At 40.7% G+C, this 13,403-nt stretch overlaps 1 protein-coding gene across 4 annotated transcripts in view; it reads left to right on the top strand.

Moving 5' to 3' along the window:
* The window catches only part of LOC112557753 (solute carrier family 2, facilitated glucose transporter member 1-like), a 33,135-nt gene that overhangs the window by 9,802 nt on the left and 9,930 nt on the right, over positions 1 to 13,403 (top strand). For 2 of the 4 annotated variants that reach the window (XM_025227774.1, XM_025227775.1), the window contains exons 2-9: positions 2,082 to 2,134; positions 10,162 to 10,269; positions 10,552 to 10,844; positions 11,301 to 11,425; positions 11,664 to 11,804; positions 12,082 to 12,219; positions 12,621 to 12,808; positions 13,252 to 13,362. In XM_025227774.1, coding sequence (XP_025083559.1) covers positions 2,123 to 2,134; positions 10,162 to 10,269; positions 10,552 to 10,844; positions 11,301 to 11,425; positions 11,664 to 11,804; positions 12,082 to 12,219; positions 12,621 to 12,808; positions 13,252 to 13,362 — 1,116 coding nt within the window. In that variant the 5' untranslated portion in view covers positions 2,082 to 2,122. Of the gene's footprint in view, positions 1 to 1,833; positions 1,853 to 2,081; positions 2,135 to 7,571; positions 8,718 to 10,161; positions 10,270 to 10,551; positions 10,845 to 11,300; positions 11,426 to 11,663; positions 11,805 to 12,081; positions 12,220 to 12,620; positions 12,809 to 13,251; positions 13,363 to 13,403 lie in introns of those variants that run through there. The other 2 variants (XM_025227776.1, XM_025227777.1) reach the window with 2 other exon arrangements.

Below are 13,403 nucleotides of genomic sequence, written 5' to 3'. Positions count from 1 at the left end.
CGTTGAGTGTTTTAAGGGTCAAAATAAATAAGTGAGGGATATTATGCTAAAGTACTTTGGGTAACAAAGAGTCTTGCTTTGCATTCTTCTCTTTCCCTGCCTTCCTATGGGGTGCAAGCGGAAAATTTTCTATAATTTTCTCTCTCTCTAGCTATAAAATGCATTTTATACTTATACAATTCATTCTATGTGTACATAATGGATTCTATAGCTATACAATTCATTCGATACTTATAGAATGCCTACCCATTTATAACTGCGATATGATAAAAAGTTTCCAGCCGAAGCTTACCTCTAGTGACTGCATCCCAGGTTAGACTGAGGTTCAAGAGATCATAGCTCATTGATGTCGACCTCTGTGTGTGTGTGTGTGTGATATACATACTTGCATATTAAATTTAACTCATTGACAAGAACTGCTCGAGCGGGACGCAGGTGCCACCACGGTTCTGTGCATCGAGGTCTCACGAACGGCGAACCTTCCTTGCTCCTCCCATTAGTCCCATCCTGTGCGTTCCCCATTAAAAAAACTCAACTATGCACATATGATATTGTAGGACACGTCTGTGAAGATGGGATATCCTTGTGTGGAAACGTAAGCATGGAGTCCACATCGTCAAGAGAAAAGAACCATCCCTCTTTCTTTCTCCCTCACTATACAGCTTGCTAGTTCTAGAATGTTATCTAGTCAGACTATATTGTTGGTTTTGAACATACAGATAATATAAAAGTAATATCTCCCGCTTATTCCGGAGTGAGTTAATATTTCAGTAAATGATATAGCTTTTGAGTAAACGTACTAAGTTCTTAGTAAGCTTATTATTCAGGGTAAGCTTATAGCAATTGTATTCAGGACGATGGCTGTTGTTCATCTTTCTATGGCTATTGTAAGATATGAGGTCTTTTTTGACCGGAATAAGTCGGTCTTTGGGACACAAGTCCATGAGGTAAAACCGTTACTGATATTATGAGTGCTTGTGAAGTTACATTTCTTACATCACAACCTCTTCGATTGTAATTAAAATGAATGTGTAAAAGGCTGTATAAAACTTCTATCCCGGCCTCGAGATGACGTAAATACCGATGAAATGGTTCTTTCCATCCCTACACGTATAACTTGCTGAGTTGAAGTACATAAAGAAAAAATGTGCTATAACTTGCTGTTTGTGCGTGTGTGTATATATATGTCACATTTTCTTACCACCTCTTGTCCAGTTTGTTTAGTTTGAAATGTGCATGCCCTCCTCCCACACTGCCCTAACCAGGAATATATAATATCTGAATGCAACCATCTCTTGTGCTGTTAAACATATATAGGCACACGTATATTTTGCTTTAAATTTTTGTATGTATGATATATTGTTTGATAACCTCTTTACGAAAGGTTGCAGTTAGTCATCGACTCTCTTCGATCCCTACTTACTCTTAATCACTTAATCCATGTCCCTTAATTGTATATCTGGTTTTTACTATTTTCATTACCACTCCCACACATGACAGTGGAGTGTCCCGCTACTATATATATATCGGGCCTATTGATTGGCGAGCTATTAAAAATTAAAAGTTTTTTGCGTCAGCATGCACGTCAAACTGTGTAACCTGAGAGAATACGTGGCTGCGTGGACTGGGCGGTCTGTCTCACTAGGAAAGCTCGATCCGCTTTCTGCACCATTCGTCGTTTCGAGAAAATTACGCACACCCACAAACTTAAGAGCTGCATCATTATTTTCCTTCCGCTAGTTTGCTTCCGCCTTTTACGCGACGATTGGCACGTTCAAGCATCATTAAAAGCCTATATAGAGCATCTTTCTTGATCATATATTTGAGTTACACTTGAGCGTTAAATACAATAGTAAGCAAACTAAGAGACAAGTTTTCTATGCCCTTTGGGTAACTCTGCTATTTCATAAATCAAAAGATGATGTTTTGCTGAGGGACCAAATATTAACCTAGACAAACAAAACAAAAAAAAACAAAAACAAACAAACAAAACAAACCTCACGGAATCCCAAACACTAGCACCCCTACAGATAGTAGACCAGTCGTGCTCTGATTGGTTACTTTTTTTGACCGTGTTGCAGCCTCGAGTGGGTGTCTTTCTCCTTCAAAGGACCTTTTCAAAATGTCTGGGCAGGTAAGTGTTTTTGTTTACATGTAATTGTTTGTCATTTAAAATATATTTTGCATGGCTGGCAACCGGTCTCATTCAAACTAAACAAGTTGATCAGGTTTGGCGTCGTCCAATCAACGAGAGAGCTAGAGACACACCTCGCCGACCGCGCCGGCTGTCACATCGACAGATTTTTAAAAATATTTAACATGATATATACTGTTTATTTTTATTGAATAATTGTAGTAACTTGTAGCAGGATTTCTTAACATTCCGATATAATTATTCTATAACATCTTGACATTGATTTTTTCCCCCCGGGCATGGGTGATGATGCAAGCCTCCATGTGTGTACTTGTCCTACATTTTGACATGCCGATCTCTACAGTTTAGTGTTTACTTTGCCATGTCGGCTAATGGGTTGAGTGCGTCAGTGTTCATTGGATTTAGTTATTGCTGACTGTAATCATAACCAGGAGAAGCAGTAAAAAACGTAAAGCTGTTTCATCTGAAGTTTTAAACTTAAGCAGCTTAGGGTTTTGAGATCTCGTAAGCAGATTTGGGAACATCACAAGATACATTTGCATTACGCTTATTATGAGTATTTTGTCGAAGCGAGAGTTAAGTCAAATTCATCGTTGCCAGCAGTTTTAGTGTTTGTTTTTTTACCACCTCGATGTTTTTTTTTTTACACCTCGACCCCAGACAATACCCGAATAGCTTAGCTGACGCTTTGCATGGTAAAATAGGTATAAATGGGTCACAGCACAGTTTACATAGCATGTAGATGACGTTTCAAGGTGACAACCACTCCTCAGCTACACACATAAAATGCTCTACAGTTAAATTGGTCCTGTTATAGTTAGAACGTGTAGCAGATAGATACACTCTCAACTGTTATCACCAACTCTTGCCATGATAGTTACTAGATACAGATCCTATATTCTCTATATTTCACCACTTTTCCAACCATTGTTTTGGATGATAGCGAGTTGACTAGTCAGCAACGTGTATAGTTTTACATTAGATGTGTTATCTGCTAGAAAAATACATGTTATGTATAAGTGTTAATATAATCATGACATCAAGAAGTTTCTGTTAATTTTTAGTGCTGTTTTATACATGTATAATTCTCACTGATAGTGATTGGGATGTATTTTACACGATTTAAACATTTCCATATATATATGAGAAACTGTGTGTGAACGTAAAAAAGGAGTGATTTAGATACTCTTGTTACATCATTTAGAATTTTCAAGCTTAAAATAATACTATTTTGAAACCTTGTGTCAGAGGACTGCACATAAAATTTATATTTTCAAAGGTGCATGTGTTGATCTTGTTGTACTTCAGTTTAAGGCATAGATTATGCATAGACACCGTGTGAGTATTATTCAAGCTCTATCCTCTGCAGTTTAATAACTGACATTTTAGTATAAACCAGTAAGTATCTGCCTTTTTGTAATTAACAAGAAACTGATGGAAATATTACTTATGCGGTAACTGTGAGTAAATTTGTGAAAATAAGAGGATTTCTTGCATACATAGAGTATTCAACTTAGGACATATTTAAGGCAGGAGATATTGATATTGTTTCACAGATTCCAGCATTAGTGCCAAAGAAGGTATTATGTGATTTAAGTGTATCACAAGGCTTATGAACAGAGAACATGTGTTGTTGCAGCTGATATGCATCCTAATAGCCTTTATTTCCTTCTAAACATAGCATGTGTATGCTTGCAAATATATGTTTACACAACATAGCAAATGAAACCTGGGTAGTGTTTCTCGATGACCTACTTACATGGCAGTGACTTTGAGGCCTGACCTGACCTGACCTAACCTAATTGTCCTTAGAGTTGAGTTGTGTGTACAGAATAAAGAATTGTTTAATCCTATGAAAAGGTGTACCATTTAGGATATAGAATATTGCTTACGTTAGTTAAATATGTGTATATTAATCAAATGATAATGCATCAGGATTTTAAAATATCTTCTGGATGTTGATGAACTAGGGAAGTTGAATTCTGTGCATCTAAAAAGTACTAATTGTGCTTTGGTTGCATCTTACACTCATTTACAAAACTCAAATATTTAATAAATAGATCTTTGAGGAGGTTTAGTTCTGATGTAATGTTTCTATGATCTTTCCAAGACCTAATATTAACAAGCTGTTCTGCCAACCACTGCAAATATTAGTACCAATAGCACTGCTTTTTCTCTGCTGAGACACTAGCATCATTGATAAGTTCATGCACAGCACAAAGTGTAACCTGTTTTGACAAGCAACTGTATCCAGCTAAATAATTCAATTTACTCAACATATATAACAGTTTCCATTTTAACCGGTCTTATTTCTCTCGTTCTCACTGTGTGTATGTCTTATACTACACTATCTGAAGCACATTTGCGAGACCTTTATACATGCCCTTGTATGGTTAACCAGGACCACTAGGATTTATGTCAGATAAAATCATATTCATGTTCCACTCAAGTGGAGGAATACTTGTTACCAGTTGATAAGAAAAGTAGAAAGTGCAGTTGAAAGGAGAAGAGAGGAAAACACCCATTTTTGTCACACTTCCTTTTAACTTGACATCATAATTGATGACTCAAATGGTGAAATGTACGTTTGTGGTTTTCGTATTTCCGCAGCATGTGCAGTGCTGCACGTATTGTCCGGATATTGGACTTCCTCCATGATGAGGTCGACCGGTACTAGAACCATCGACCCAAGGTTGTCTTGTCCTTTTCAGCACGGCATCGGTATTTTGAAACAGCCCGTCTAGTCGAGAACAGCGCAACCATCAAAATATTGATCAATTTGGAATTTCCCAGCGCCGCCAAAGGACACGACAATGCGCCTACGTGTGCCTACAAAAAGTCGTGACGCTTAGTGTAGTGACCTCCAACCTTCTTCCTGCTTAAAACATAGTTTCCTGTTCTATTTACAATGTGTGTGTTCTTCGAAAATAACTGTTGATAGTCATTAAATGATACCGTCTTTTTTGTCTACCAAAATCGAACCATCGCATAATCTAAGACAGGAAGCTTCTAAAATTTTAAACCCGGGATTTCGAGAACTTTCACAACACCGAGGTTGAGCCTCACACAAGTCTATATACGGTAGGCGGGTAGGGTGAGGTAGAGATGTGTGGGGGCGAGCCTCACCCAACATATATACAGCGACTTGCAAGCGTGGGTCGGGTTTGCAGTTTTATGAGGGGAATTTGTGCGCTGTTTTTTTTTTTTTTTTCTTCTTCTTCTTCTTTTTGGGAGGGGTGGTGGTAGGGCATTTTCAGTTGTCCAAAGCGAGACGATATGCAGAGGTATGCCGACGTCGCCGTGGCGGCGCTGTCCTCGTGTTCCAGGTCACGTGAACAGATATTTGCGGGAGAGAAAAACGCTCATTGTCAGGGTTATTCTCTCAGTTTGAGATGTCAGGGAAATAATTTTAAGTTCAACAGGAGAACGTGAAAACGTAACGGCAGTCGGGAGCACGGTCGCCCCCCACACACGTAACAGAATCCCGGCTTGCCGTCTTCAGCATGTCGCGACGACACGCAGCAAGTCGCAGGAACATGCTAACTTGACCCAGACTTGCCGGTTGCCTGCAGCATTGTATTCAAGGCCTTGCACTCCTCTCCCTAACTTTCCTCCCCATCGCCTGCCCCCATCTCCACTTGTGTCTAAGAACATGCGTGTCGACAGAACACGTCTGTACCGTTTGATCGCTGAGGGATCAGATCGAAGTCCTCGACTAACATCGCGCTATCGGCGCTGCAGCTGCGTGTTCAGCAAATTGTCAGTGGAGGCCGGATACAGCCACGTGTTCACGGTCGCACAGTGAGAACTCTGAGCAAAGAAAGACACATTGTGACTGTATGGTTGTGTCTTCACTCCCGCTGTTGGCCAACGACTTTGACCTTCACTCACACCCTTCCTCCTACCCCCTTTTCGGTTAATTTGCATATTCAGCCTCCAAGCTTTATTAGACTCACTAATCACGCTACAGTTCAAGAAAAGAAGAGAGAGAGAGAAAGAGAGAGAAAAAAAAAACACACTAAGGGAAAAGGGCAAGGTGGCAGCGCCTTCGTTCCCAACAGTCGTGTCGTAGCAAAGAGCGGATGGCCTGCGTGTGTGAAGCTCGAGCAAATATTTGCAGGACGATCGTTGGACAGCAGTGCCAGCACACGAGGGCATATTGGAAGGCGGTGCGATGCAGTTCCCTGACCCTAACCTACCCTTCGTTCTTACCTCATTACCGTACATTAAACCGCACCTGTGGCCCGTTCATCAAGTAGAAATTTTCTTGCATCTGAGGGAAGATGATGCAACATGTATATGGTACTACTCTGAATATGTGAATCTCCTTTTCTACGTGTCAGGTGTCTACGGACAACGGTTTTATAAGAGCAGTTATTATGTCGATATAAAGAGCCACACAAACGCTTACGCAATTTCATTAGCGCTCATAATGTTTTTTATTCGTTTGACTGTCCTTTTAACATGTGTACGCTATACAGATCTCTAGAGGGAGAGGAAAGAGGGGGACAAAAAGTGCATGGTCATGCATCTCGGCACTGGCACTACAAGGTGCGTGTCATCATGTAAAACCGAGGACCTTATATAGGTTATACATAGTCAGGGGTATAATGTAGAAACACCTTGATCAACGCGAAGATCAAAGGCGTGTCCTATCTCTCCCGCTAACCACACCACCCTTCCATTCAGCAGCAGACACTTGAGACAGGACGTCGTGCTACTAACCTACTTTTGTCGAGGGCTAAGATAATGACCCTCCTGCGTTCCTGAGCACATCATCGCTGTGCATTTTATCACTCACGTGTCTTGCTCTAAACGACTTTAAAGAGATTTTTTGCTGAAAAGTGCACTTTTGATGAGCGAAATATCTGCCCCTCTCTCAACCGATTAATGGCAGCATGAATTAACCGACGACTGGACAGGGCCCTTGTTTGCGTGAAGCGACACACGCCAGTTCCCTATTCCGGAATTGGTTCGAAGTCCAGTGCACAAAGGTGTGTGTGTTAAAGCCATGCTCATAATTTGCAGTTTTGCTGTTGCCCATCCTTTAAATGATGGCGACCCTTATTTGTGTCAGGAAATGTACTCTCCAAACATCCTTCCAGTGAGAAGACCCGCATACTGTGCACGTCGTCCAGCGCACGCGCGGGAGAACGTGTCGATCTATTATTAGACTCGTACGCTTCCTTCGTCACTCGTTCCGAACTTTTTCAGCCAACGTCACCGCAAAAATTCTACCAGCGTTGTTTTGCCACGGTAACAGCCGATTAGGATGCAGCCCGGTCGACGGCATCAAGGCAGCTTCAACGAACTGTGGCTCGGAGGGCATTGACCTCGATGGCCTCGTACACATCATGTGCCACCGGTGTCAGCTGCACGGTCAGGACTAGGTGTTGTGGGTGGGGGGAGGGACAGGAGATCGTTGCAGTGAAAACGATAAGAACTACCCTCATGAGTTAGGGTTAGGCGTTGATCGGGGTTGACGCTCGCCTTGGAGCAAACGCCGCCCTCAAGTTCGCGAACGTGTCGCTCGCACGGCTCATGTTCCTCGCTTAGCTTTTATTTCCTTTTGAGGGCAAGAACAGGGTCCTGTTGCATCATCAGGGGCTTGTTGTGACTGTTTGCTGGCTGTATAAAGACTTTTCCTCAGTTGTACTGAGTTTCGTGTGATACGTGATTAAAGACAGACTTCCTTATTAGTAAAGCAACAAACCTACGCTACTTTCATTGTCATAAATTACCCACAAATGGGAGAAGTTTTCCTCTCAAATTAACCAACCAAGCAAACAAGGATCCCGGGGCTCTGGATGTGAGCGATGCATCTCATTCTCAAGCCTCATCAGTTATCAGGTGCTGCAGATGGCCGGAGTGCTGTCGGTCAGTTCCTGTTTACTCGTGACGTGTCTGTAAGGTGTGGCGTAGTTACATGCAAGAGTCGCTGATTGTGTCGCAAGCGTGGCTAGTCGCAAACCGGTGGAGTTCACGTCATATTCAACGAATTTCATTGAAGTAACATGAAACCCCTTCCATTCTTGTGTCAGTGTGGCCTGACCACATACCTCCGAGGATTAGGTTTACAAACACTGTCCATCAGCTTTCGAAATTGTGTGTGTGCTTTTGTTTTGTTTTGGTTTTTTTTTTTTTTTTACTGACGATCGAACGCAGTTGCTGTTGGGAGGAACAAAGCGGCATAGCTGAGTGTAGTGTACTGGGTGCCCGTGTTGCCACTACTCGGAATTTTTATGTTCGACCTCACCTTGGAAGCTAGAGGTTAGACAGGATGATGCAAGCCTTTGGCAGGATGCCCGGACATAGGGCCTGCTGGTCGAGAGGGGCGGGGGAGGCGCGCATGACGTAGTTAAAGTGGGTGTGTTTGCGACATTTCCACGAGCGCTTCTGATTGGACCAACTGGTCACACCTCTAGTCGATTTTTCTGTAGAATAGGAGTGGAGCGTTTCTCAGGGGCACCCCACGTGAGTCGCGAGTCTAGTACACGCAGACCACAGTCGAGTTACTACTTCGTCCTTACCGACGACTAGCGAAGAGCTTTCAAGTACCATGGTAAGACCATTCATTTGTGTGGTGATAGTATTCGGGTATATACATTGTGCCACAACACCAAGAGTTGTCTTGAGTATCTCTAGAAAATGTTTTAGTTGTCTATGATTTCATAGCGACAGTTGTTTTTACTAGAATTTGTAAGAAAGCAGCATCCAACAGTTGCAGATTTGACTCTGGCATCTGAGGATAGTGGTATTTCTAAAAGACTACCCGGTACCCCTCCTCATACAGTCCTTATCTGCCACTTCGCTGGGATCGACCCAGTCTTGATACATGATGTAGAGTCTACATTGTAGACAGTGGTGAATACAATGTTGACACCGATCTCAGGGAAGAGAAAGAGACAATGATCGTGTCAGGCTTGCTAGAAGTACCGGCCTAGTTCCTCACCTACCCACGTGTAGTGCGTTCCACAAGTGAAGTGTGTTTCATGGTTGTGGGTGCGAGATGTGTTGCGAGAGGCGTCAGCTGCGAGAAACCAAGCGAACCTCTTGTTTGTTCAATGGTGGCGCGAGGCGACCTATAGTGTATATACTCTATAGGGTCGACACACAGGCCTCTCAGGCGCGTCCAAAGTAGGACAGAGGACAAAGTAGGAGAGGGGATGAGGAGGTCTCATAGTAACAGAGGGATTCAAAACGAAAGGCACTGCAGAGATCTTTTCAAAACTAGACACGCATACGCTCGCACAAACTTTAAATGTGGTATGGACAGAGAGCAAGGAAAAATTATTAGTATAACGGTTACATGGGCAGAAAGTAAAGTCACAGTTGTGATAAATGGGGCAGAACTTCTTTAATGTACTTTCTCTTTTCAGACATGTTACCATCAGCAAATGTTTGCGCTCCATAATAACTGTGTGTTTCGTTTTTCCCCCTCTCTTTGCACTCTTGAGCTAAGCGAAACAATAGACACCTGCCGAGTATTCACCTAGAAGCCAACAAGCATCAAACCATCGTATATGTTTGTAACAGCGATTTAAAAGCTGTTTACCTGAAATAGCATGTTGGCATTCTTTCTTTTGGATCAGGTCCAGAGGGAGAGTATGTTTTGAATAACCAAGGCCATGTCTTTTTGTCACAAATTGTAGTTATTTGGAGGTTCTGTTAACACACAAAAATATATTATGATGCAGAAAAACAGATAATAATATAGTTAACAAACTGGATCAGTAATGCATCTAAAATCCTCAGAACTCTAGAACAACAGTCATGCTCATTTTGCAACAGGGAAAATGTTTCAGTACATTAAATACTACAGATTTGCATGGAATAAAAAAAAAATTATGACTATTTCAGCCTATACTTAAGTGGTTGTGATATTGGAATGGGCTTGATACCCAAATTAAAAAACAAAACATGGGTCATTAATAACCCACAATGCTACAATTTGTGAAAGCATTTGTCTATTTTTTCAAGCAGCGAATTATGGTTTTTGCTTTCAGGAAGAACAACGTACAACTGGTATTCTGCTATTCAGCGTATTTGTGGCTGTGATTGGCAATTCATTCCTTTATGGCTACAACATTGGTGTTGTGAACACCCCTGCACTTGTACGTGTTTTTTGTTTATTTGTTTATGTTAAAGGTTGGATGAGAGTGCTTAAAAAGAAAAAAATTTGAAATGAAAGGTCAAAGCAAATTTTAACAAACATGAAATGTTACTTTTAAAAACTAGAGATCAAATAAAGATGGATGAGACAGGGATAAGTGAATTGTTGTAAAATGTTCCAACCTCCTTAATGATTACTTGACTGTATGTATGTACTAAATTGTGTGAAAACTGTTTATCAGGTGATTAAGACAAAAGTGAACCTTTGTGTTCCTGCTTTGCAGATTATCCAGACCTTCTACAACAAGACATACTATGAAAGAGCAGGAGGAAATTGGACTGATGTGCAGCAAGCGGAAGCTTGTAACGAGAATAATTCTAATTCTTCAAACACAACCACTACAGCCCCAAATCTGTCAAATGTGAGCAACTGCTATGAGAAGTTTGGAGTTCAGACAGAGTTGCTTTTGAATAAATGGCAGCTGGAGATTCTTTGGTCAGTGACAGTGGCCCTCTTTGTGTTCTTTGGCATGATTGGTGCCTTCTCTTCTGCCAAGGTAGCAGACTTCTTTGGCAGGTGAGTGCTCTTTATTGGTGTAATAAGAAACCATGCATTAACTGCAGTTGTGGTTATAAAGGATTTGAAATGTAATATTTTTATACAGAGTAATTGTAAGTAATAAGAAGTAATTATTTCTGCTAATCATTTTAAATCGATAATTCACATCTTGACAAATAGTCACAATTAGTGAGTGAACTAGGGAGTATATGTGATCAGGCAGTGCTTTGTTTAGGTATGTATTACTAGGCTCTATTGTGGGTTTTTTAATAACATCTTTTATAATAAACAGGGATATAAATATTATGAAACTTGTTATAAATTGACTATTTCATATATTCTTTAGAACTGCATGAAGGGGATGTAAAATTTTCAGTCTCTTAAAAACTTGTCATTGGTTATTACGCATTGTGACCTGAAATTGAATCAGTTAGACCCCTCGTATATCATGACATATAAAGCATCATGTTGCAGGAAGAAGGGTATGATCGTCATTACCTTCATTATGTTTGTGGCGGCTGTACTCGGGGGTATTCCTTTGGCCGCCAAGTCACCAGAGCTACTTATGCTGTCTCGTGTCTTTGTGGGCATTCATTCAGGTAACTGCTAGTTCTATGTGGTGGCAACAGATATAGTTGTAAGAGCATTGTGTATGTACATGAGCATATAAGTGCATATGTGTATGACTGATATCATAATGTCTTAACATAGTTATACCAATGACTTTAAGGTTTCCTTCTATTTTTATATTTCTGTCTAACTAGAACTGTGTTTGTGTTGTTTATATTTATGACTGTGTCTTTGAAAAGTAAGATCTAAATTCTTCAATCTTGGCAGGTCTTAACATTTCTCTGTGTCCAATGTACCTGGCTGAGATATCGCCACGAAAGATTCGTGGTGCGATCGGGACATGCCATCAGCTTGCCATCACTATTGGCATTCTCTTTTCACAGATCCTTGGTCTGAAAGAGCTACTTGGTAAGTAATTGTTTAGAGGAAGGAGAAAGCACATTCAGTGAGAAGCAGAAAGTTGTAAATGAAAAATTGAATGGGCAATGAAAAGATTATACCCTGTCATCAACGTGTTACTCATTGGCATACCTTCACAAACAGTCACTAGTCAATACAATCCTGCAAAACATAAAGCGCACATCCATGATGGTTATGTGTGAACCCTGTGGTCAGAGTGCTGGCTTCCTTAATGCGATCAGATTAAACCCATGGCCTGAACATTCACTTTGTATTCCAACAACAGGCACTGAAAGTCTGTGGCCGCTTCTGTTTGCCTTCAATGCTCTACCATCCCTGCTTTGTCTGGTGGCCATGCCCTTTTGTCCTGAGAGCCCTCGTTACCTGCTCATCAAGAAAAACCTGGAAGAGGAGGCCCGCAAAGGTAGGTGGTTTCTTATATAGTCCATGCAAGGGCAGATAATTTTATACAGAATATGCACAGACCAGCCAGCCCAGAAGTATGGCCTCCAAGATCAAGGTTACCTAATTCTAAAACGCATTTTCAACATTTTCAGAATCCCACATAATTACTTAAAATGTTTCAAATTTTTAAGTTTTCCAGACTGATAATATTAAAAAAACATATAGGACTGATAAATTGCAGAGGTTAAAACACAATAGTAATACAATTTTAGTTATGAAATTGTTGCATTTTTCAGTCTCAAAACTTAGAAGTAATCAAATGAAAACTTTTGGTTCGTCTTTATCATGGTAGATTAAATGACAGACATAGCTATGTGAGAAACTAGCTTTTGGTATTTTTTGCATTTTATTATTAAACAGAACTGATACGAATCCGTGGAACCCATGATGTGGATGAGGAAATGGAAGAGATGCGTGCTGAGAGTAAAAAGTCTGCTGGTGTGACTAATTACACCATCAAGCAGCTGGTTACTTCACCTAACCTGCGTCTTCCACTTATCATTGCTTGCCTTATTCAAGTGACACAACAGTGGTCTGGAATAAATGCTGTAAGTTGCAGTTTCTATACTAGTTCTCCAACACCGGGATGTTGATACGTGTCCGTATGTAATCTTGGACACCCATACAGTGAAACAATAGTTCCAAAACAAACGCATTCCTGTGGTGTTTACTATAGAAAGTAAAACTTAACAGCCTAAAGTTAATCCTTAAGAACAAATGCTTTTAAATAAGATTCAGGGGAAACTTTCATAATTATTAACATGCATAATGAGACTTTAGAGTACACTTACCAACCATCAGCTACAAACTGAAAAATGCATGAGACTTTTGGTACAATTACCATTAGCTTTCATCTGGTAAATGCATAATGAGAATTCAGGTACAATTACCTTTAGCTATAAACTGATAAATGCAAGAGATTTGGAGGTAAACTGGAAGCAGTCATGAGCAGTTCCATCAGTTTTAATGGAACAGAGAGTGAATTTTACAGGTGATGTCGTATTCAACCTTCATCTTCCAACAAGCCCAAGTAGCTAAGCATGCCATCCCCTATGTTGTTGTTGGCACAGGTGTTATCAACGTTGTTGCAACAGTCATTGCTGTGAGTATATGCTGCTGTATTTTGGTGCTGACTTTGCAGGT

The sequence above is a fragment of the Pomacea canaliculata genome, linkage group LG2, assembly GCF_003073045.1.
Source record: "Pomacea canaliculata isolate SZHN2017 linkage group LG2, ASM307304v1, whole genome shotgun sequence".
Classification (NCBI taxonomy): Eukaryota; Metazoa; Mollusca; class Gastropoda; order Architaenioglossa; family Ampullariidae; genus Pomacea; species Pomacea canaliculata.
The sequence above is the reverse complement of the archived record's forward strand: the minus strand, read 5'-3'. Positions and strand labels throughout refer to the sequence as shown.